The following is a 25,147-nucleotide window of genomic DNA, read 5'->3' on the forward strand; positions in this document are numbered from 1 at the left end:
CCATCCTGCAGCCAGAACAGAAAGAAAAGAAACTGCTCTTGCAGTCTGCCGCCTGTTCAACTACTCTACACAAATCTCATTTGAAAAAATGAAGTCGGAACCCATGGAAAGAACATCTCCTGAAATCACATCAATTCGCAACGTATTAACCGCCATTTGTGTGTGGTCATTGTCTGAAAAACATACCCTTGCATTTGCGGGTGGCTTCCTCATTCCACTGTGTTTTTGTTTTCTGAGAACACCTGCACCATAACCAGAATGTGTTTACTGGTGAGTTCGCAGTCAGCCCGAATAACAAACCCCTACATCCACCACCTCCGGGCCGTGTTTTTCCCTCCTCATGTCTTATTCAGCCCGGTCGGAGTGCATCTTAGGTGCCGGTAGTGTTAGCGAAAATATGTTTGGCTCTGGAAGAAGATCTCTTTACACCGCAGGGCCCTTGCTGGACATCGATTTATCAACGTCCTGGATATTTTCTGGTCTAACAGCCCGTGCTGTGTGACAGGCAAGTTAGAAATGAGTGGGTTTGTCATAAATGAGTACCACCGCATTTTAAGCACCATGAACGTGTTTCCACGATCATCGCCGGCCAAAGATTACATGTGAGACGATTCTATGCTTTGCAGTGACTATCAGATATTATCAGGTATCACGCCGCCACATTTGCATTCTAAAGAACTTCAGCCACGGCATTCCCATTTTTGACACCTTGGGGGAAATTAATTTCAGGAAAGAATACTTAAATCTGCTGCTCTGAGATCACTTTACATGGTGAAACCATCTCTGCTGGATGTTATGTATGACTTTACAAATGTAATACAATAAAAACATCCTGTATCTGGTTATAGGACCTCTGGTGAATCTGCTGCCCTGTCATTACCGACCATGTGATGTTCCAAGTGTTTGTGACGTCCGCCGATTGGCCCACCTTTCCCACAGTGGAATAAATGAGCCTTCAGTGCTGTAACTAAATAACCTTTGGAGCCTTTTCCCTTAAAGCAATTTGCCCAAAGACATAAGAATCAATCTAAGACCATCAGCCAAAATAAACTGACAGCTAACAGGCACTGCATATGCGCTTTGTCCATTTCAGACCACATGTGACTCAGATGAGTGCAAAATTGACCCAGTTCTGAGATTCTCCAGGAAAAACACCCGTGCATGACGAGATCTTATTTTGCAAAGAAAGTCTACATGTGACACAGTTATATCAATTTCATTTTTTTATTGATAATGAGATTCTAATGAGGTTCACATAACAAACCACATTTTTTCCATGTTTTTAAAAAATAACATTTATACTTAAAACATCTTACTTTACATCATCATACATAAAAGGAGTTTCTTTCTTTTGCACAGCAAAGATATGACATTTATGTTTCAGACAACATAGTAACAGACATTATGTACATGGTAGTCAAATAAAAAAACAAAACAAACAAACAAAAAAAAAACAATGACTTCTACAACAGTGCAAAAAACAAACAAAGGCTGTCACAGAAGCGCCCTGGGCAGCTGAACCAAGGGTGCCTGTTTGGACCCACTTTTGCAAAAATAATTAGTAAAAAAAAAATGTTTTGGTACATGATGAAAAAGAAGAGATAGTTTGAAGAGCGAAAGAAACGTGGGGTAAACAAGCTTGTGGCGACCACAAATCCTCTTAAATAAAAGAGATGGAATTAGTGCCGTGCGTCCTCGGGCGCGGTGGATTTTGGTGTTTGAACCAGTCATCATCTCGCGAACGAGCGTGGACTTTTTAATATTTTTTTTCTAATTTTTTGTTAGTTCACGCAAATCTGAAACGTCAACCTATATGTTGTTCTGTCCTCTTGTACTGCTTATCGTCCCAGAAACCTGTTCGGATCTTTCCCTCGATCCGGGGGCGCATGGAGAGAAAGAGGGAGCGTCTCAGTTGCGCAGAAAAAAACAAACAAACAAACAAACAAACAAACAAAAAAAAACGTGCCATTCAGGCGATTTCCTGCAACTTGACCTCCTGGAACCCGTTGGAGATCGGAGGGGGCTCCTGGTTGCTCTCTATGGACGATTCACTGCCGGTGCTCTCCCCGGACAGCAGCCTGGTGACCCGCAGGTCCGCCTTCAGCGTCTGCACGTCATTCCCTATGCTCATCTCCCCCAGGTCGTTGATGATCTGCGTCAACTCCTGTTTGGGGACGCAATCGTCGTCCGTGTCCAAAATGTCCTCGCATTCAAAGTACATCGCCTTTTCCTCCTCTTCCTCCCCGAGCAAGTCCTCGGTGATGGAGCCCAGCTTCGGCGCGCTCCGGCTGCGCTCCACCGGGGGTTTGTAGTAACACTGTCCGTTCAGGAGCTTCCTGAGCGGCACCAGGGGGATGGTCTGCTCCCCGATGAGCTGCTGCTGCTGGTGCCGGGCGTCGTCCCGCCGTTTGAGACGCTTGAACTCGGCCAGGGCCGTGGCGGACGTCTGGTACAGCAGCAGCGCCATGGCTTTGGCTTTCTCCGGCTTGGACACCAGCACGGCGTGGCAGCGCAACATCACGGCTTTGTGCTTCATCTCGTGTCTGTAAATCCACGCGAACACCTTGGGGAGCCGCGGGTCCGCCACGCAGTACGTTATCCGGTGCAGCAGGTACAAGTGCCCGGGCCTCCTCGCCTTGTCGTCCACATGCACCATCCGGATCCCCTGCGAGCTGATGGTCAGCCGCATCTTGGTGCCGTTCTTGCCCATGTCGCTTTTGCCCCAGATCTTGCTCACGGCCACGTCGGTGCAGCCGTCACCCTTGGACTGGATGGTGGTGGCGTTGCCCAGGTAGAGCACCGTGTACGTGGGGTCCTCGCTGGTGATCTTGACCTTTTTCCTCTTGGACTTAAACATGCCGCCCACCCGGTTGAGCGCGCTCTCCGGGCAGGACTTGGCGAAGGAGGTGAGCGCCGAGTAGTTGAGACTCACCGCATAGCCCTTCTGCTTGGACTGTTTGTCTTCTTCTATCAGATCGAACTTGTTCTTCTTCCAAGGCAGCATTGTCCTGCTGGTTCCAGGCAACGGCAACGGTGTCTGCACGGAGGGGGCGGGAGGGGGAAGTCGAACTTCGCTAAATCTAAAAAGGCTCTTTATTGTCCCGTCAAGTCATGTGTGAGCAGCTCTCGGAGAAGCGAACGCGGAGACGCCGTACTTCATGTGTCCATCCTCCGGGGTTGCGGTGCCCATCTCGGTGCGTCCAGTCAGCAGCATCTGAGTGGCGGCACTTAGGTTATGTACCGCGGATTATATAGTGGGACGAACCATTTTGGTGAGACAACGGGGGTGGGAGGAACCAAATGATCATCGATTCCGGATCCTCTCACTTAAGTCCACTGTTTCGCAGTGACAGCAGGGCAATTAAAGCCCATGTTGTATCGATTTTCGTGAGATTCTACATTCTGCCCTGAGATCCTCTAATAATAGAATTATGCCCTAACAAACTTTAAGAACCTTAGATTAACTATTCTTCAACATATCAACTGTATAACTGTATAATCGTTGCTGTATATATATGCTGTATATAATGATGATAATAATAATAATAATAATAATAATAATAATAATAATAATTAATATTAAGGAGAAGAATAAGAATAAGAATATACAAGTAATGTTATCATAATACGTATTATTGTTATTAAATATTACATCCATATAAATGTATTATAATAGCAATAATAAGAATAAGACTAAGAATAAGAATAACTTTATTTATTCCGAAGGAAATTGTTGTGCCAGAGTTTCAAGTAAAACACAACAATAATAGATAATAGTAGGAAGGAGGGAGAATAAGAAATACAAATAAAAATAGAAAGTGTCAAAGTCAAGGCTATAAAGTGTTTAAGGTCTTAAAAAGTACAAAGATTTGAATATTCCCTTCGGCTGAAGGAAGGGGAATTGAAAAGTCTGATAGCCCCAGGTAGGAAAGACATAATGATGATAATAATAATAATAAGAAGAAGAAGAATAAGAATAAGAATAATAATGATAATATTGTATATCATATATATTGTAGCCTTGAAAGCTGTTAATTTTAGACTTTTTGTGGTATTCATGAGGGCTGGATTTTAGCTTCCCTGTTAAGTGTAGTCTTCTCCAACATCTGTCACATTTTTTTTTTTCATTTCCAATTTAGCTGATACATTGAAGAACAGTCAAACTACTGCTCTTCAAATTTGCTACGGCGGAATTATATTGTTTGATTCTTCAATAGACTATCTGTATAGTTGTAGTAGTAATAGTAATAATAACAATAATAATAATAATAATAATAATAGCAATAATAATAATGATAATACGACTTGATTATGATCATGAATGTATTTTTTTGTTGCTTATTTTTCTATATTTGCTGGGATGCTGATAATTTGAAACAATCAATTATTTGTATTGTTAAATGTTTCTACACTTTTCTACATTTTAAATACAGCTGACACACTGAAAACCATTTGTTGCAATGTAATTGTATTATCTAATGAGCCATTATTACAAGGATAATAATAATGTATTTATTAATTCATTATCTATCCCATGGTGCACCCCAGGCCGGTCCCCAGTCAATATTATTAATAATAATAATAATAATAATAATAATAATAATAATACATTATTATTGTTATTTATAAAAGTGTCAAAAGGATATATTCACGAAATATTTTGGTGTCCTAAGATCTTTAACGCAGGTATATAGCAGCAGCTGCCCTGGATGTTTTTGCACAACTTTGCTGTCATCTTGTGGTTTAAAAGGGAACTGAACTCTAACGCAACGTCGGATTGTTTTAATTATAACTAACCCACATCAAATAAATAGTCATGATACCAAAAAAAACAAAAAAAAACAATGATTAAACAATTGTATAATCGGTACTATATATACAGTACAAATACATTGTGTCCCGACGAAGTATTCACCGCACGCGGAACTAATGTTGGAATAGTTCGAGTTTCTTTGAGACTCATTTAATGTCGGACCAATTGGAGTGTTCCATAATAATCTTAATAAAGAAACTTACAGTCTCTCTTGTCATGCTCGGCGAATCCGTTATGAAATACCGTCCTATTTTTTATATCAAGCAGCAGTTTATGAGCGGCGGGTTTTTATTCCATCAAGACGGTAAATACTTGATATTATCAGAGTAAAACTTAATTGGTTTGTTCCATTTCCGGTTCCTCCGACAACAACGGAATGCACATGTAGCGAAGTTGTTGGTGACGTTTCAGGATTTGGTACCTTTCTTTTATATACAACAGTTTCGGTGCTTTGGCGTAAAGCGACGACACCAAAAGTATTATGGGAAAGAAGAAGACGGGCGGCGGAGGCGGTCTTGGGAGGTCTTTGATAAAGGAGAGACTTCAAACAGGCCGGGGCAAAAAGAGGGGCGACTCTTGGGTATGTCATGTACAGCAACAACTGTACCATGTGGGAGCTACTTTGCTTTCTTAATAAACAAACCTGATTAGACATCATTTGTTATGGAGCCGCTTAACATGCTAATGTAGCTGTGGCTATTCATTGATTAGCTCGTTTCCTGTGCTATATCTAACTCTGTGCTCTGTACACGTCAAGTTTTGAATATGAAGTTCGTAATGTAAAATCTGGTTATTTTGAGCTTTGTTGATATTCAGGATAATGTCAAAATATCCAGACATATCATGGGACATTTTGATGGGGCAACCTATACAGTTACCATTTGTTGTCATCTCAAAATGTCAAGTCAAGTTAGATTTATATATATTTATAGCGCTGAATCACAACAGTTTTATTGTGCTTAACATGTTGGCCAGGTCTGGATTACACTCTTTAAAATGACTCACTAATCATAACCATAGCATTCACAGTTACATGGTCATAGCTGATATGATACAGTAGTAGCTTTAATTTTCATAAAAGAAGTAGTAATCTCAGGCACCTGGCAGGACCACTTCAGTAGAAGCCATACCCTCTATAAACCTGCGAAATGATAGAGCCCAGGGATTGGGGGAGAAGATATTAGAGTTACTATCATACACTGATGAAGGGGCATGTGTAGAAGAGTGTCGGGAATGATAGTAGTGATCTGCCTGGATGATAGTTCTAAGAGTTATTTGAAATATGAAGCACCTGGCAATTAAGTGCTTTTGTGGCAAGGAGAAGGATTATAAATTCTATTCCAAATTGTATAGGGACCTGGAGCAAATGTGTCTATCAGAGATATCTTCAATACTGTAGGATTCACTAGGACTGAGAGTACAAATGTACTGTAGGTTGATGTTTCTCTTGATCATGGTTTGACTGCCTTTAATGCTTTCAGCTCCACACCAGTGAGCTAAATGATGGCTACGACTGGGGACGTCTAAACCTTCAGTCAGTGACGGAACAGAGCTCCATGGATGATTTTCTTGCCACTGCAGAACTGGCTGGAACCGAGTTTGTAGCTGGTAACTGTACCCTTTATGTAAAAAAAAACAAAAAAAAACATCATGTATTCCTCTCATTTTCATAAATTATTCACCTTTGTTACCAACTTGTGGTTTGTGGTGGGCCCATAATAGATTGGGCTGTCTTTGTTGTATTTTATTGCAATGCTATTTCTTTTGTTTCCTCAGAGAAACTCAACATAAAGTTTGTGCCAGCAGAAGCTAGAGCTGGATTATTAACAGCTGAGGAGAAAACAAGGTTGAAGATTCTTCATGAAGACAACAAGCATTTTCTCAGAATACCTCGACGGTAAGATGGAAAAAACTTTGTTTATTCTCCAACTTTGAATTTTGCATTTTTAAATGGTCTCTTCTTGTTTTCAGCCCCCACTGGGATGAAACTACTAGCTCAGAAGCCCTTCAGCAGACGGAAAAAGACAGCTTTTTGGAATGGAGACGAGACCTTGCAAGGTTCGTAATACTCACAAAGCATTCTTGTCTATAGTGTTGAAATACACAACCCTAGATTGTTCAAATACAAACAAAATTTGTGCATAGCGTAACGTGTCTGTTGTTTAACTTAGTTGTTTGTAGTATTTTTTAGATTATGTTTGTCAAGAATCTAACTAAAAGTGCTTCTTCCAAAGGCTGGAAGAGGAACAGAAATTAATTCTTACACCGTTTGAGAGGAATCTGGAGTTCTGGAGACAGCTTTGGAGAGTTATTGAGCGGAGGTAGAAAATATTCAATATATCGCTATCATCAAAATATTATGAATTAACTCTGTAAATGAGATACCTAATTACTGTGTTTTCTTGTAGTGATGTTGTTGTTCAAATAGTTGATGCAAGAAATCCTTCATTGTTCAGATGTCCTGACTTGGTAAGAATATTTATCATCCAAAATTGTGTTGTGGATTTTCGTAATATGAGAAAATGTGATATAAAAATGTCACTGTCAGAAGTGGTTATTTTTCTGGCAAAATCTTTATTTTTCAATATTTAGAAATTTAGTAAATTACATTAGTAATCACTTTCTTCATTGGAAAGCTTTGTAACAAAATTACAAGTCACCTTTCATCAACAATATCAAAAACGTTAAAACTCTTGAAAAAATACTTTCAAATGAAGAAGTCTGTTGAAATTTTGAAACAAATTCACTGACAAGTTGCAACAAATTACCAGAGCATCAGCAAGAGAGTAGTAAACAGACACAAGGGAAATTTAACCTGGAAAGATACAGAAAAATAGCAACAAAAAATGTCTCTCTCTTAAGTTTTAACCAGTATTGTAAAGGCAGGTCAGTGCCTTTAAAATGAATTTAAATAAAATGAGAATACAGCACTTGTAATTCAACTGGAGATAAACAGTTAATTCACAACTGAGCTTTTGAATGCCGTAATATCTATTATTTCCAACATTTTCCAACATATTATCAGTTAATTGTGATGCAAACATAATAAAAACAATCTCTGAAATGAAGTATTTTACAGAGGTGAGGTTCTTATCCACAAAGTATATCTTGTTTTTTCTTTTATGTGCTTCAAGGAGTTGTATGTGAAAGAGGTGTCGAAGAATAAGGTGAACATGCTGTTGGTGAACAAGGCAGACTTGCTGACCCGGCAGCAGAGGAGAGCGTGGGCAAGACACTTCCAGAAAGAAGGTCTTCGGGCAGTTTTCTGGTCTGCCCTCGCCGAAGCCAACAGGCTGGATGCTGAAGACAAGGTGGAAAGCACTTGTTTTCTCGAGATGTAACTGACACATCATATGTTCGTTAGATGTGTTTATAGTCACATCCCATAAGAATATGTCATTTGGAGATTCGCTGTTAAAGAGTAATGATCATCATCACCCTCACACCCGTTTTTGCTTTTAATCCCAACTTTGAATCGGTTCATTTTCATTCCTTCAGGGCTTAGATTTGGCAAATTCGGAGTGCGAGGACAGTGATGAACAAGAAGATGGGCAGCCAAACATTAAGGACTTTGGCCTAAAGGAGCAAGACAGAGTGAAAGAGGAGGGAGAAGAGAGTGGCACAGAGACAGAACAGCAAGAAGAACAGCTAACTGTAGGAGAGGAAGAATGGCTGACCTGCTCAGAGGATGAAGGGGAGGAAGAGGAGGGCATTGGAAGTCCATCTAATGAATCTGCCTTCCACAACTCCAGTCGCCTGCTGCACAAGGACGAGTTGCTGGCCATGTTTAAAGCGGTGCACACCGGGTCCAGATATAAAGAAGACCAACTGACAGTAGGGCTGGTGAGTGAAAATATCCTGCTTTTGGCTTTTTATGTAAGGAAATACATTTCTGCTTTAGGGTTTTTAAGCAACATTGATGTGACAATTGGCACCATGGCACATGTCCTGGTTTAAAAATTAATTCTGTTTTTACTGTCCAAGGGCAGGAACAGTTTCTAGTTTTTTAATATGCACGAGATTTTCTTTTCACAGAAATCAGTTGAAATTTTGCCAGTACCATGTAGCTGGATGCATGGACATAGATTTCTAATTGGAATTTTGAGATATGGTTCGATAGACATTTCAAACACTCGCCACTTCATGCAGACACAATGTATTTTTCAGAAAATAAGCAAGACCTTGAGGATACATTTAAGTTTTCATATTCATAAGCTTGAGTGATCCTTAACGTCCCTCAACTTGTCAGTCAATTAAACTACAATGCTCTACTTGTGTTGTATGGCATTGGGGCGTGGTTTCACTCCAGATATTCAATTTTTTTTTTTTCTTAATAAAATGATAGAACATTATTTAGCATAAATATAATTTCAAAATGCCTTTTTCTGTCCAAATTATATATACCATATTTCCAGAATCATACATGACATGCTATATTTTCAATTTCAATTACAAAAATGTAAATGTAACTCAGGTGACGAAAAATGATACATTACTCTACCTCATTGTTTTTCATACTGCACAAACTAAACAGGTCGGATATCCAAATGTTGGAAAGAGTTCAACCATTAACACTATTCTGAGGAACAAGAAAGTATCTGTTTCAGCCACTCCCGGACACACAAAGCATTTCCAGGTACAGGACAACTTTCATAACCTCTTCATCTTGAGTTCATACAATAAAGATAAATAAAGTTGTTCTTATCTTATCTTATCTTATCTTATCGTATCTTATAGCATGTGCTTTATAAATAAATGCTTTGTCTAACCCCATTGGTGTCCCGCACTGCAGACACTGTACGTGGAGGCAGACCTGTGCCTCTGTGACTGCCCCGGTCTGGTTATGCCTTCCTTCGTTTCCACAAAAGCAGAGATGATCTGCAGTGGGATCTTGCCCATTGACCAGATGAGAGACCATGTGCCAGCTGTCTCTATGATATCCTTTATTAAAAGTTTTATCCCCTTTTTTTTTACTTGTATCCAGCATTTTACCGATTTTATAAGATTCCAGCATTTTTGACATTATTTAGCTTTGCAGGACAAGGGAATTGACAAGCATAGGTAGGTTTTCAACTGATTAAGTACAATGACTGTTTACACAAAAGGTGATAGATTAAGTTTGATCAAGGATTCATGTACTTTGAAATAAACAAGAAATCATCTTTATCTGCAAATATTTACTGTTACGTCCCATTACCATGGGTGTAATTCGTTCCCTGTTTTGCAACACAGACATGTTGGTCTTTAATTATGTATCTTGATACCACAAAACTCAATGTTAGCATTTTTATGCTCCGAATGGTGACAGTTAAGCCTTTAACACATTTTTCAAGTTTGTCAAACTATCCCTCGGCATGTCCTGGAGGGCACATACGGGATTAATATCATCAGACCCAGAGAAGATGAAGACCCTGACAGGCCCCCCACCTCTGAGGAGCTGCTCATGGCTTATGGATGTAAGAATAAAAGAAAAAAAACATTCTCTGGTCTTAGATTTATATTATTATTGGTGTCACCAACTTTTGAAAAGTACAATTGACATTTTCACAGCCTTTGGTTACAAGGTGTTCTCAGTTATTCCGAGACTGCTACATCTAAATAATATCTAATGTTAATTTGACATTGTAGTTTATATTTGTCAAATGACATGAGCTGACATTAGCTTAAGGACAGTAATTCTAGGCACACAAATTTATTCAGTTATTTTGGAAAATCCCATTTATATATCTAATTTTAATCAAACTTACAGATGTAAGTATTTTTAATGAAATATCACAACACTGTCTGGAGTTTCAAATGCTAATGCTTTGTCCATGTGATGTGTTTAAAACCAACCTGAAAATCAATTTTCATGTCACAAAATCTGGCAATGAGAAAAGCTTTTTTTGATCAAGCAAGACATTTTCGAACCCATCAGTGTTGTTTTGTGGACATGCAGAGTTCTCCTGCATCCCTAGACATACTGGAAAACATTCTAGTAACTTCTGAAAAACCATTAAAATGTGAGAAACAGCTCAATAACTTATTTTTTCTTTTCTAAACTAAGAAAAATGTGCTGTCCCTCTTGCACCATTATCAATTTTAAAGCATTTTTCAAACTGTGTTTAACAGACATGAGGGGCTTCATGACATCGCATGGTCAGCCCGACCAGCCCAGATCAGCGCGCTATATCCTGAAGGACTATGTCAATGTAAGTGTGAATTGGGTTTCTATTGATTTTTCATGGCTATTTTATGCTCATCTGCATACTAATCTCTTTGAAGGGCAAACTTCTGTACTGCCATCCTCCTCCTCTTGTAAATGCCGAAGACTTCCAGCCACAGCACAGCAAATATGAGAGGAGGGATTTCGACGGCAGCGATCTCTCCGCGACAATGAATAAAAGGAGAATCAAGAGAATTGAAAACGTGGTTGACAAGACCTTCTTCCATACGGTACGAGACACACACTGCTTTTTGATCAGGAGAAATGTGCGAAAAGCATATCAGCAGATCAGAAATCCTTTCTGATATCCTTTCAGAAATCCTGGAGCAGGAAAAACTGTGAAGTCCTTATGTTTTGATGGGTTATCTATCTTTTAGGAGAATGTCCGAGCACTCACAAAAGGGGTTCAGTCTGTGATGGGCTACAAACCCAACAGTGGACCTGTCACCCAAGGAAACGCTGCATCAGAGACAGGGATGGAAAAACCCTGGAAAAAACATGGCAACAGAAACAAGAAGGAGAAAGTACGTCGACTAAACAAGCATCTGGACGCTTGATAATTTGCTATCAATGCACTTTCTGCAGATATCAGCTGCTATGGAAATACTTCTAACTTGGAGTTCACATGATCCAGAGAACTAAATGTGAGCAGCATCCGTGGGTCAACAAAGGCCTCTTAATCCCATGAGTAAAAAAGAGGTGCTCGCTGTCTCGAGTCTGTCATGACCCTCATTCCATCAGCCGGATCACCAGTTCTACGTCGGATTTCTGCGAACCGTTCAGAAATGGACTCATACCCAGAGGGTGTGGATTCATGAGTCAAGGAATAGATTTCAAATATAACAGTTTTGAAAGTTTTCCAGAAATGAATTTCTTCAACCATGAATTATTGTATGATTAATACTGCTTTCACTAGCATGCAGAGATCAGTGAATAAAAAAAGTCGGTGACAGTGTGTCAGTCTTTTTTTTTCACTTCTTTGTTTCCTGTGTAACACGTGTATTAAATTTTTTATCACATCTTCAGAAAATTATACTATAAAGGAATGCACAAAAAGGGATGCAGGTCAATATAGGAGAAATTACAAAACACCTATAGCAAACTTAGGGATTTTCTGGCCCGCAGGCCACTTTCAACCAGTTGTGCGTTTTCATCCAGCCCACCAAACAATTCACTTTGAATATTTTAGTATTTTCAATCAATATTGAATATAGAAACTCCTTATTTTTTCCTTGTGTTTAATTTTGTTTGGATGATTCCATACAAAATAATGTCAGTACATACCAAAAAAATGTAAATATTTAAATTGCAATTTTCATTTTGTCCAATTTACAAGATACCAAGGTGGCCTGCGCATAAAAATTAAATCAGAAATGTGGCCCGCCAGCCAAAATAATTGCCTACCACTGACCTGCAGTCAATAGGTGTAAGATTGTAGAGACTTGTAATGTGAAATGAGATACAAATATTTTGAGTTACCAACCAAATGTGTTGATGTTTGGTGCCCAATTCAGGAACCTGTTCAATATATATATACATATATATATATATTAAGACAACTAAATGGACCGAATGGCTATAAATCCTGCAGGAGTGCGCCAGGCAATCATGACGTAAACTTGATCACAAATGACGTCACTACCGGCGCGGATTAGAAAGAAGGATACTTGCGGTTCGTCCGGATCCTGTCCAATGCAATCTGGTGCATCTATAATGATTTAAGATTTATATGCTTTTTAAACTTCCTCATGCTATATTTGTTCTTAACACTTCTTGAACGCACCAGGATAGTAATTTGCCGAATTTGCCCCATTTAAAAATCAAGTGACATTTTTCAATATCACAGGAAACTTGAAAATAAATAAATAAATAAATAAAATATTAACAACTAAAGATTTAGTAACGCATTGATTCATACGGTTTTGTGTATTTTTGTTAGGGGGGTTGGTTTTGCATTGAATGGTTTGCGCCACTATAACATAAAAATATTTTGTTTGTAGTGTGCGGGCAAGTTAGTTCTCAAAGGATCAATCACCGATGATGTATATTTTAAATAACCAAATGTGACTTAAATAAACAGGCATGTCCCCAGGCTCCTCCGTGCATTTCAGTCATGGACGCGCAGATCCAGACCGGAGTGGATCCCTCCGGGCCGCCGGCCCTTTGCGTGGATTCAGTCAAACCGTGCGCTTCCTTCGGCCTCACCTTCCTCTCCGCCCTGCTCCTGGTACTGTCGTGTCTCCAGTGAGTGACTTAAGTTCAACTTTACATGTGCGGGATGTTTTTATTTTTTAACCATGTGATGATCATCCGAGGCTGTCGTACCACCGGAGCAGACACCGGACGGAGGCCGGCGCGGTTCTCTACCGCGCACTGGGTCACCTGTGCGGCACCGTCGGGGCGCTTCTGTGCAAACAGCTGTATATTCAGGTACAATCCTGTTTAAATGCATTGTGCATCTAATCCCCCGCACGGTGTGTGTATCAACTGATCGATTCCACGCAGATATTGATGGAGGCTTTCGCTGCAGCCACGGACGCACTGACTTTCCTCACCCACTGCCTCCTTGTGTGTCTGTGTTGGAATTCACCTTCAGGTAAGTCTGCAGCACAAATAGTTGAAATTTCACAATGTCAAGGCTGTAACCGGCTGCTCTTGCGTGCCTTTTTCTTTCAGAGAGGCGGCTGAGGATGATGAAGAGGAGGAGGCGGCAGCAGCACCTTGCGGTTTGTGTCATGTTTGTGCTGGCAGGAGGTTTGCTGAGGTCAGAGGTCAGCCGCGGCCCAGCTGACAGGCCTGTGTGGGGGAGAAGATTGCATTTCACTGCCTTGCAGGTAAGTTGCCACCAGCATGGAGGTGTGTGTAGTTTCATAAAAAAAAGATTTACATAATATAACAGTGGCGTGCGGAGGTCTGGTGATTGTACGTCCCAAAGACTCAAGTATAAGGCCTAATATACTAAGAAATATTAATCAGAAATGTTTTTCTATCTCATATATAAACAGAGTTGAAACATGAAAGAAATGCTTTTTTTAATTTTGATATAAATAAATTAAATGTATTAGTTCTTTTCCCCCAGTGATAGCTCTTGTTACAAAAAACAAACTACTTTACTTTTACATCAGTTGTGAGAAATTATTTTTCAAAGCCTATCAAACCCAGGTTAATCAGTCGCTCCTGTGACGTAGAAGACCTCAGATATATTTTTAATAATTTCACTTTTGAAAGTAACCTTTCACAGCTTGCAACTGTAAATGCAATCGTAAGCAGTAATCTGTATGAAACATCACAAGAAAGTATTTCAATACACATTACAAAAAATATATTTGCACCCGTTCCAGTGTTATTCAGTGACCTGAGAAGGTAAAAGTACTAATCTAAATGCACAAAAAGCTCAAGAAAGGATGAGTTATGACTCGAGGAAATGCTAGAACGAAAAGCAGAGACATACAATTTTCTCTAGACAGAAAGGGTTTACCATGTTAACGGAATAAAGGGTGAACTACTGCCTCTGCAATGCAGTGAACCTCCAAAAATTGATTTAGCACCACTGAAATCTCATTTCCTTCTCTGGTTGAATCCAATAGATGCCTCTGCACGCCACTGATAACAGATGAAGTTAGACGGAAATCACAGTGGACTATGGTCTTTGCAGGCGACATTATGATCTGTAGTGAGAGCAGGGAGCAGTTGGAGGAGAGTCTTGAGAGGTGGAGGCTTGTCTCTGGAAAAAAGAGGGACCCGAGTGGAACGGCGAGGATGCAACGGGTGGAGAAACTTGGGGTGAACAGTCCAGTGCAATGGTGAATGTGGAGAACAGGTGAAGAAATGTATTCCAGCAGGTTGGAAGGGATGGAGATGTGTGATAACAGAGTATTAGCCAGAATGAAAGGAAAGATGAGCAAAAGATGAGCCACGTTGTATGGATTAGAGACTTAGCATTGAGGAAACAACAGAAGGCAACGCTGGAGACCGCGGAGATGAAGATGTTGAGGTTCTCTTTGGCAGGGAAAAGAATGGATAGAGTCAGGACGTTTTGAAGATAAGGTCAAACTGAGACGGTTTAAACCTGTGCACAGGAGGGATAGTGAAGGTCTGAGCAGAAGGATGCTGAGGTTAGAACTGTCAAGCAGGAGGTTTATGAATGGAGGACAGAGAACATGAAGTTTTCATTTGGCATGAGAGAAGAGGATGCAGAGGAGAAGGTTAGATGGAGGAAGATTATTATTTTTTTGGGAGCCCTGAAGGGAACAGGGAAAAGGAAGGGAAAGTTGGCTATCTATTCTTGTTGAAATCTTCTTGATGTGGCAACCGGACTTAAATTTCTGCACTTGAAGATGTTTCTCCCCCTCATCCGAGAGGCTTCTTCAGTTCTAATGACCTGTGGGGAGTTTCCGATTAGAACTGCCAAAGTTTTGGGTGGGTCTAGGTTATGGTGGCTTGTTATGTAAATGTAAGAGTTGATGTGCAGAAACTAGGTCTAAGGGAGTTGTCGCGCTTATGTTGTTCGTCGGGACAAAAGAGCAACTTTTGTGGGATTACCCGGATTTGAATAGGAAAAGGTAAAGCTAAACAAAGGAGTGAAACCTGTTGGATCACATAAACATTGGCTCATGTGGAAGTTACCAGAGCCTGGTTCTGCTGGTGAATGTTTCCTGGTTGTCTGGATGGTGTAGATGGGCCTGGTCTGTGTGTGCAAATATTGATCCCAATACTGTATAATATGTTTGTGAAAGGTTGTGTCTGAGGCCCCCTCCTCTGTTCGCAGATGTTTTTTTCTGTTTTGACAAAGATGGCTTCTCTCACTCCTCTGTCGAACCATCTGTCTTCTCTGACCAGAATACGGACATTGCTGTCTTCAGAAGAATGTCCCTTATCCTCCATGTGTAGGCGGACCACGGAGTCCTGTCCTAAAGTGGTGGCTCTCCTGAGTTGAGCCATCTGTTTGTGTAGAGGTTGAGATGTTGTCACAATCCCCAGTATTTAAATCAATATTGAATTTAATAACTCCTTATTTTTTCCCTTTGTTTAATTTTGTATGGATGATTACATACAAAATAATGTCAGAACATTTTTATGATTGATTTTAAAGATGAAATAAAATACCCCGAAATTTAAATATTTAAATTGCAATTTTAATTTTGTTCAATTCAGATGACACCTAGTTGGCCCACATACAAAAATCAAGTAAGAAATAAGGCCCACCTGCCAAAATAATTGCCCACCACTGCTTTATCTTATGCCTGTGTGTTTTGTCCTCGGGGTGCACCAGTTTTTGGTTTCTGGTTTGAAATGTACCAGTAGATGGTGTTTGTCTAACACCCTTGCGAGTTTCTCTGAAACACTGGCAACATATGATATGATGATATTCTTTTGTTTGTTGTTGTTTATCTCCTGTTCTATGCTCCTGCGTCTGGTGGTTTCTGATTTGGCGAAGACCCGACTAGGGTCGCCACAGGACCTCAGGGGTTTCCTAATGTGTTGCACTTCGGTCTTGCTGCCTTCGGCAGTTGATGGGATCTTCTTGGCCCTGTGGTTTAGAGTTCTGATTTGTGCTCAAGTTGAAAAATTGTTTGTTTATTCATTTGATAGGGACAGTGCACATTAATGAACATCCATTCAGATGCATCTAATAGACGTAAATATGCCGGATTATAGCAAAGATGCTAATTTACATCCGCAGTCCCCAGGGAGGTAACTGAAAGACACAACAAGACATAAGAAAGAGCGAGAGGTTACAATAACAGTACAGTACATTACTAAGAAGTTAAGAGTTAGTGGTTACATGACTGATTTACTTTCAACCACCGGTTGAGGTGAGTTTTAAAGGTTTGTAATGTGGGACACTCCCTAATGGCAAGTGGGAGACTGTTCCAGATCTTACTTGCCTTTACAGAAAGAGTATTTTGTCCAAAGGCCGTTGACCAAAGTGAAATTTTGTCAGTGTGTGTCGGTTTCCTGTAAATCTTGATGTCCAGTCTGTCCTGTTGGATGTGAACCCAGCAGTCCAAGAAGGGGAGTTGGTCAGCGGTGACGTCATCCCTTGTGGATTTGATGTGGGCATTGATCATACTGAGGTGAGTGGTGAACGCTTCTCCCTCCTTCTTGCTCTCAACCTCCTCCATGTACAAGCTCACCACTATGGGGGCTACTGGCGAGCCCATGGCGCATCCATGTTTTTACCGATCGAAACCGTGGTCGAACTGGAAATAAGTGGTCTGTAGACAAAGGTCCAGTAAGGAGAGGATGTGATCCGTGGTGAGTTTTGTTCTGTTTATTAAGATGTGTCCCTCACTGCTGTGATCGCATCTGATGTGGGGATACATGTGAACAGTGAGGTTACATTGTAGGTCACCATGGTTTGATCCAGGTCCTGCCTGATGTGCTTGACCTAACTGTCAAAGTCCTGTGAAATCTGGATAAGGTGTGTGGCGTTGCCAACCAAAGGTGACAAAACCCTGGCAGATATATTCGGAAACCCCCCACAAGTCATTAGAGCTGAGGAAGCCCCTCGGATGAGGGGTGAAACATCTTCAAGTGAAGAAATTTAAGTCCAGTTGCCACGACAAGAAGATTTCGACAAGAATTCACCACAACCTGGATGACTGAGATCCACCACAGACATTTGGCTATGAAATGCTGCTTTAAATGACTTTCCCTGCCTTTTTTGAAATTGTTGTGCCAGAGTTTCAAGTAAAACATAACAATAATAAATAATAGTAGGAAATTGTGTAAACAGTAAAAAAAAAAAAAAAAAGGTATTTGTTTTTTGTAAATTTACATCAGTTACTTCAACATATATATTCATGCACCTAATATGCATCTGTATTCATCACTTTGCTTTTTGTTGTATCACGGAAACAGTGTGTTATTTCTACAGGACAACACAGAAACCTTGGGTTACGTCCTCGGCCTGCTGTCTCTCGTCATCACCTCCACCTCGAGGTTACCCGCAATTTACAAAGCAGTAAGTCATGCAAGTCTGTTGGTAAAATCAGACACGTGTCCTCGTCGCCTTTCCATAATTATTCTTTCTCCATAGCACAGAGGACTCATGCAGACAAAAGCTCATGCGTACGCCGCAGCGCTTTGCTCCTTGGCCTGGGCCTGTTACGCCGCTGCCATCCTCCTCCACGGCTCAGAGCCGGAGTTTCTTTTCAGAGTTGCGCCATGGCTGCTGTCAGCAGTGTGTGGTGTCATCCTAGATCTTCTTGTATCCTTCTAATCACCAGAGAGCATTTTCCTTGCACTAAGGGATACAGTGGTTCATTTCTTATGGGGTGAACTGAAACAGAACCTACGTTATTTCTGTTAAATCATTTTTTCTTTTATTTTTGTTTGTTCCAGCACGTTGAAGAATTTGCAGTAATTATTCAAGGATTATATAAAAAGAAGATATAAGCTGAACTGTGTGAAGGGGATAAAAGCTCTGCAATTTCATAATACGGCAGTGTCTTTTTCCTTATTGATTATTTAGCGCTGTAATATTCCCACGCTGGACAATCAACAGCGCCATTAACAAAGTGCAGATAGTCTGTGTCTGATAGTCTGTGATACAGCAGGATGCTGATCATTACTCGTGCAGCTGCACTAAGGCATGGAAAACAACCATTGTGGTTTATCCATCCACCTGCATATTTATCTCTTGTCATCTATTATTTTGCGTCTTGCAGAACAAACATCATGCCAAGCAGATTTGACCTACATTGTGGAAATACAGATCTCACAGGTAGGGGTTAGCACAGCTGCGCAAACATGATCACAAAGCATGAACATAAAACTAGGGGGGAAAAAAAAAAGACTACACACACACAAACCCACTGGTTAAAGTAATTTGGGACAAAGCTGGGTGACGAACATGGACTCCCTCTGGTGATGCAATATGGGTCTAAGTTGAAGATTAAAAAGTGTGTTTGTGAAGAATTGCTCAAAATCGCTGCCTTTTGTCTCTAGATATATGGCCCCATGTTAAGCAAAAAACAAACGTTAATTGATTCATTATCTATTGCACTTATCCTGAAGGCAGGGGAGTGGGGTTGGGCTGGTGCCTATCCAAGGGGTAGTCTATCACAGGGCCACATATGGAGACATCCAACCATTCACCATGCAATTTAAGATCTCTAATGAACCTGCTGTATGTTTTGGACTGTGGAAGGAACCCAAGGGAAAAACCACACTGACACGGGGAGGACATGGAGACTCCACACAGAAAGGTCCCTTATCAGAATTGAAATTAGGACCTTTTTGCTGTTAGGCAGAAGTGCTAACCTTAGCTCTGAGTTAATAGTCATAGATGATTACGAATACAATTTGGTTGTAAACCAAAAATCTTACCTAATCTTATTTTACGGTCCGATGCTGTATGAGATTAAGTTTATTTGAATGTTGGTGTAGGACCTTTTAATGAACAGGTAAAGAGTAGTGGAAACTAGACTGAGAGCAGAAGTCAGCATTTGCGAGCAGCAGTATGGCATGATGCCTAGAAAGAGTACTACAGATGCAGTATTTGCTCTAAGAATGCTGATAGAGAAGTACAGAGAAGGCCAGAGACAGCTGTATTGCACTTTTGTAGACCTAGAAAAAGCATACGACAGGGTTCCGAGAGAGGAACTATCGTATTGTATGAGGAAGTCTGGAGTGGGAGAGAAGTATGTTATACTGGTGCAGGACATGTATGCTAGCTTTGAGACAGTGGTGAAATGTGCTGTAGGTGTTACGGAGAAGTTCAAGGTGCAGGTGGGACTTCATCAGGGATCAGCTCTGAACCCCTTTTTGTTTGCAGTGATGATGGACAGGCTGACAGATGAGGTTAGACAGGACTCTCCGTGGACCATGATGTTCGCAGATGACATTGTGATCTATTGTGCGATCAGGGACAGGTTGAAGAAAATCTCGAGAGGTCCGAGGTATGCTCTGGAAAGGAGAGGAATGAAGGTCAGTCGCAGCGAGACAGTATATGTTTGTGAATGAGAGGAACCCGGGTGGAAAGGTGAGGCTACAGGGAGTGGAGATCAAGAATTTGGAGGATTTCAAATACTTAGGGCAAACAGTCCAGAACAACAGAGAGTGTGAAAAAGAGGTAAAGAAACGGGTTCAAGCAGGTTGGAATGGGTGGAGAAAAGTGTCAAGGGTACGATGTGATAGAAGACTATCAGCCAGAATGAAAGGAAAGGTATAAAATATAGTGGTGCGACCAGCGATGCTCTATGACCTAGAAACAGTGAGAATGACAAAAGGACAGTAGGCTGAGCTGGCGGTCGCGGAGGTGAAGATGTTGAGGTTTCTGTTATTATACTCTCAATTCTCCGTGTTTGATATCAACAAGACCATCTGGAATGTGCTGACCTTTGACTCTGTAGAACCAGACTTTTGTCATACATCTGTGCAAGAGGGGATCCAGGGTACAGCTGGGGCCCATTTCTCCAGATGCAGAGAGCCTACTGGAAGACGCCGGCATCTGCGCAGAGGAGAGAGCTGCCGCAAAGAGACTCAAACTCAAAGTAAAGTCACCAGAACACAAACAGGTAATGGTCAGTCCTGGGGAACTTTGTTACATGTGTTACAGTGACAAAAAAAGGCAAATGTTTGAATTAAGGTCACAATGATCATCTTAAGCTGGAGAGTTATGACCTATGGCTTTTTATTTAATACAGCAAATATAAATTTGACTTGCAAGTCTGTCTTTTCCTCAAGGATGTTTCATCTCTCTGAGAGGCATCTTTAGTTCAAATGATCTATGATATTTGTTTCATTGCCTGGTTGGTAAAATAAGGAGGGTTTATATCAGTGAAACCATCTTCTTGCTCAAGATCATCTTTTCCTTTAGGTTATTAATAATGTCAATTTTAATATTCTACCTTAAATATTCATTATTTTGCTCAAAGAAATGTCATGTCTAAATCCAGATATATTGTATATTAAAACAAATGTCCTTTTCACTTGACCTGTCATGTTGCTGCTTAAAGGTAAACAATATATTTTGATTAGAAAAGAAATACATTTGATTTTACTAATCAAAAGGAGGGACAAATGGAATATTTAACAGTAAATGCTACAAATTGAGGTACTGGCTTTGGGAATTCATGCATTTACACACAGAGATGTGTTTATGAATATAATAAAGGGATCCCTCTTTGAAATAGGCGCTAGGCTACAAGATTTAGGTCATCCAACCTATAATAAGTGATCCTTTTTCTTGGCTTTTGATTTCATGGTTGTTATTTGAATCTATCCAAAGGCAAAAAATCTCCAGTTGACCGATATGGGCCGTTACATGGATGTCAGTGTTAAACCTTCGAGACAAGTAAGCAAATCAAATAAAGACAACCAGCAGCGGCATTTCATGCTCACTAAGCAGCCAATGTGAAAGTGGCGCTTCAGATTTTCTGTCACATCTCACACTCTGGTCGACAGATCTGCCTGAAGGATGCAACTGTATCTCAGGATAAGATGAATGACCAGCATCCTCTCAACAGAGCAGTGCGAGTCATAAGAGTCGGCAGTTTGTGGTCTTCAGATACATCCTGTGACTCTTCACTTGTCAGCTCCGATCTCGAGGTGGGATTCCTCTGTGACGTGTTATTACTTGTTTTACCTTTTGTCATCTTGGTCACCAAAGCAGTGTCACATAGTATTGTGACATTTTCTTACAGAAGAGACAATGTCTGTTGTGGTGTGTTATGGAAATGACTTTTCCTTTCTCCCATATAAGAGTGTAAGCCTGCTTGTCCTCATCCAGCGGCATTGAACAAGAACAGTGGAGTGTATTCAAGGTTGTAGACCACTAGGTGGTGTGTGTCTACTTGGAGTTTTGTGTGGGTGGATTTCATGTTGCTGCTCACTTGATTGGAATCCACTGGTGCAATCACATTTTAGTCCCTTCATCTAGAAAAAAGTCCCCCTTATTCAACAAAGTGGATGGTAATGGAGGTGAAAGTGGAGAAAAACATTTTTTTTTGTTTGACTTAATGTTTGACAAAGTGATGGGATGAACATTCCATGCATTATAAATACATGTGGTTGAATGTGTCAAAATAGCAGTGTTGAATTTAGTTGGTTATTTTTGACCATACCATTTTTGAAACAGCATCTCGAGGTTGTATTTGGATGTGTTAAATAAACCCTGTGGAGTTTCTGAAACTTCTTTTCTGACCTCACACATAACCACTTTTATCATATCTTGTTACAGTACTATAATTTTGTGTACAGTTAACCTCGGAAAAAGCACACGCACAATCATGCGTCACATATAAATGTTTGGGATTCTGAACCTACAAATGAAAGTCAGATACTCGGTATACGGCTCATAACCGTGAGAAAGTGTTTCCCATCAAACCAGGCTTTGTGCTGTTCACATGACTCTGAGCAAAGCAAGTTAACCTTTCATCAGAGATTCTTGTGAGACGACAGCAGTAAGCAAGTTACATGGTCTTATTTAGTTAATTTATCTTTACTAATTTTTTTTTTTTTTTTCATGGATGTGATTCTATTGGGGGAAAAAGGCAGGGAGGTAGTATCAATTCAAAACTTGAGTATAATCATGTGGAATACGACAGAATCCTGTCGCCACGGGCAGCACTGCCAAAACTAATACTAACAGTTTGTACAGGGTGTCAGCTTGGAAAAAGTCCAGCATCGGTGAATGAGCCTTTTAAGGATACAAAAGGAAGAAAGATACAAAATGCATTATTATCCAAAAGCAAATGTGTGGGATGCACTAAGAATTACGTCATGTTATTGTTCTCTGAACAGGAAAAATGAAAGCTAGTGTTAGATGAATGAATGGCGCTTGCGTATGCCCTTGCATTTATGTGTTCATTGTTTATTTCATCTAATTTTCAACTCGCGTTATCTTCAGATTTAGTCTTTGGTAATCTTTAGTTCAAAAGAGTTTTCGACTTTGTAGGCTACTGCAAAGTGCTGGTAAATTGTTAGCCTTTTTGTTACATAACTAGCATGTTCGATTGGATTTTCTTTTGACAGAAGCAAGTTCGTGCAAGTTTTCGCATTGTCCAATGTTTAATCTATATGCAGCAATCTGGTTAAACATTGTTGAGGAAACCTTTTTTCCATTGTTGCAGTGTCACTACCTTAGATATAACAGTTCCCCAATTATTGAATATTCCAAAAGCATTTGGGGACAAAGTTTGCAGTACTGGTGAACTCTTTCACTAGTATTTATAGAACATACAAATAAAGACTCCATCCTACTCTACATGGTGCCAGCTTAACCACTGTTGGTTGTTGTCCGCTTTAACCAAGCAGCCACAGGGACCTGGACTGCTTCTGTTCCACGTTTCTCACTCAGTGATGTGGTGGTGGGGGCTGAGGGGCTCAGTGAGGGTGCAATTGTTTGAAATTTTCCTTGCAGCCCAATTGTTCTACTGTAAAGAATCTTTGATTGAAGACCGACACTGGGCTGGGTCGGTTTGCCAAGGAAAATGCCTGGCTTGGCTATAGAAAGGACAGTACTACCCTCTGCTATTTTCAGGGATGTTTATGTTCTTCTGTCTGATGTCTGCTGGCCAGGGTTTACTCCATGACTGGATACTGCAGACAAAAAGTGTGTCTGCTCTATTACTGTGTCAGAAAAATTGTAAACCAGAATGTCAAACATTACAATATATTTTATGACAAAATTACCAAGATTTCAAAGCCCTGAGTATTTACCCAAGGTAGATGAGCAAAACTGTAATTAATGTGGCATTTGCGAACAAAAGCACCAAAGAAACCATGAAGGTCTTAATTTCCTCGGCATAAGCTTGTAATGTGGTGGGAAAAACAAACACAATCACATTAAGTAGGTAGCTGAGGATGTGTGATTAATCTACTGTTTATGCTGTGATTTTTTGTAATCACATCCCGGCCTCTCCTTCATTTCCAGTGGGACTTCGAAGAAGTAAATACAAAGTGGAACGAACAAAAAACAAAACAACATGAGGAAGAGCTTTGCCCGCAGGTTTGGCCCGGGCTTCCCAAGTCCTAAGACATCTGCATCTGTGCCAGGTCTGGAATCTCACCCGACTCTGGATAGTAAAGAGGGCAGGAAAATCTCTGCTACAGATTTGGCCTGATTCTCAGTAAATTCTGATATAGTACATCAAAATAAGTGTCAATAAATCTTCAATTATTGCCCTTTTGTCTTATTTGTTTTACTGCACTCTAAAATGTGTGTGTGTGTGTTTGTAAAGATACTGCATCAAAAGGCTAATGATGCGGAGTATTACTGATAATTGTGTTGTAGGCTCATTGTCTAGCTTTGTCTTTTGCTTTTGGTTCCGTGGGAAAACTCTTGAGTAAGTCACCCAGCCCCTCTGAGACCACTGAAGAAGGTTTACAAAATACCTCCCCTAATAAAACAATATTGCTCCCCTGATGCCTTGCAAGGTTATTGGGTCACATCCTGTATTTTGCTAGTCGACCTGTGTTATCAGGGTTGCACTGGGGAAGGACCGGCGGAACAGATAAGCACCAGACTAGACGGCCAGAGCTCCACTATCCCTTCCAATATCTTTGTGCTCTTGCATTTCAAATGATGGTGCAGGACTGACCAACCAGCACTTTTTTTAACTGAGGGACTTCCTAAGGTCTGATAATGGAACAATACACAGATAAGGGTGAAGTTATGAATCACATTTTACTCCTCTCTTACATGTCCAGAACTGACATGTCTATCAGAGACAAATGACAGGGAAACAAGCCATAAACCGCAACAAAGCAATTGCTGACTTCAGCAATAGATGATTATTTCAATTAAATTGGGTAGGATGTACTGGGTGGTACCACAATATTTGTCAGTTGTCAGTAAAATTCTATCACAACATAATTGATTTTATTTTGTATTTTCAATGCTTTCTTCTTTCTGTATTATAAATCTTACAAACAGGATATAAAAACCATCAAGAGAGGTTATATATCTTCTTAGAACATTCAACAGTTTGAAACCGCCTTGACCTAAATGCTCCACTCGTGTCCTTGAGTGACCCCCTTCATTGCGCCTGATGCATGCATTTATCCAAATGAGTTTGAGTTTCTTCTGGAAAGGAACTAAATGTTATGCCCTGGCCTACTTTTTTCATCGATGTAATACCAACACTTTGACATTGAAACTTCTATACAACTTAATTTCA

General features: G+C 40.4%; 3 protein-coding genes across 3 annotated transcripts; 2 read left to right on the forward strand and 1 right to left on the reverse strand.

The window, feature by feature from the left end:
• Positions 1 to 1,210: 1,210 nt before the first annotated feature.
• fam43a (family with sequence similarity 43 member A) lies at positions 1,211 to 3,203 on the reverse strand. Its single transcript, XM_086162145.1, has one exon. The coding sequence runs from the start codon at positions 3,002 to 3,004 to the stop codon at positions 1,970 to 1,972; it is 1,035 nt and encodes a 344-aa protein (XP_086018271.1). The 5' UTR covers positions 3,005 to 3,203; the 3' UTR covers positions 1,211 to 1,969.
• Positions 3,204 to 5,182: 1,979 nt separating this feature from the next.
• Positions 5,183 to 11,966, forward strand: lsg1 (large 60S subunit nuclear export GTPase 1). Its single transcript, XM_086161855.1, has 14 exons — positions 5,183 to 5,393; positions 6,295 to 6,421; positions 6,590 to 6,710; positions 6,785 to 6,871; positions 7,048 to 7,134; positions 7,222 to 7,282; positions 7,948 to 8,124; positions 8,312 to 8,656; positions 9,348 to 9,449; positions 9,606 to 9,749; positions 10,146 to 10,269; positions 10,925 to 11,004; positions 11,078 to 11,248; positions 11,396 to 11,966. The coding sequence occupies exons 1-14, from the start codon at positions 5,295 to 5,297 to the stop codon at positions 11,573 to 11,575; spliced, it is 1,905 nt and encodes a 634-aa protein (XP_086017981.1). The 5' UTR covers positions 5,183 to 5,294; the 3' UTR covers positions 11,576 to 11,966.
• Positions 11,967 to 13,131: 1,165 nt separating this feature from the next.
• On the forward strand, positions 13,132 to 24,003 carry tmem44 (transmembrane protein 44). The gene is made up of 11 exons (XM_086162238.1): positions 13,132 to 13,262; positions 13,334 to 13,448; positions 13,524 to 13,614; positions 13,695 to 13,852; positions 16,997 to 17,172; positions 17,883 to 17,985; positions 18,061 to 18,231; positions 20,384 to 20,542; positions 21,256 to 21,321; positions 21,432 to 21,575; positions 23,902 to 24,003. Exons 1-11 carry the CDS (start codon positions 13,132 to 13,134, stop codon positions 24,001 to 24,003), a joined length of 1,416 nt encoding a protein of 471 aa, XP_086018364.1.
• Positions 24,004 to 25,147: the final 1,144 nt, after the last annotated feature.

The sequence above is a fragment of the Fistularia commersonii genome, chromosome 16 (assembly GCF_037954325.1).
Source record: "Fistularia commersonii isolate RoL2024-O1a breed Wild chromosome 16, RoL_Fcom_v1.0, whole genome shotgun sequence".
In the NCBI taxonomy this organism is placed as follows: domain Eukaryota; kingdom Metazoa; phylum Chordata; class Actinopteri; order Syngnathiformes; family Fistulariidae; genus Fistularia; species Fistularia commersonii.

Excerpts from the sequence above, each read along its gene's own strand:
- fam43a (XM_086162145.1), bottom strand. The coding sequence starts at position 3,004 with ATGCTGCCTTGGAAGAAGAACAAGTTCGATCTGATAGAAGAAGACAAA.
- lsg1 (XM_086161855.1), top strand. The coding sequence starts at position 5,295 with ATGGGAAAGAAGAAGACGGGCGGCGGAGGCGGTCTTGGGAGGTCTTTG. Across the intron at positions 7,135-7,221 it reads TGGAGAGTTATTGAGCGGAG|TGATGTTGTTGTTCAAATAG; the intron begins GTAGAAAATATT and ends GTTTTCTTGTAG. Across the intron at positions 7,283-7,947 it reads TGTTCAGATGTCCTGACTTG|GAGTTGTATGTGAAAGAGGT; the intron begins GTAAGAATATTT and ends ATGTGCTTCAAG.
- tmem44 (XM_086162238.1), top strand. The coding sequence starts at position 13,132 with ATGGACGCGCAGATCCAGACCGGAGTGGATCCCTCCGGGCCGCCGGCC. Across the intron at positions 13,615-13,694 it reads GTGTTGGAATTCACCTTCAG|AGAGGCGGCTGAGGATGATG; the intron begins GTAAGTCTGCAG and ends TTTTTCTTTCAG. Across the intron at positions 18,232-20,383 it reads GTGTCATCCTAGATCTTCTT|ACTTTTGTCATACATCTGTG; the intron begins GTATCCTTCTAA and ends CTGTAGAACCAG.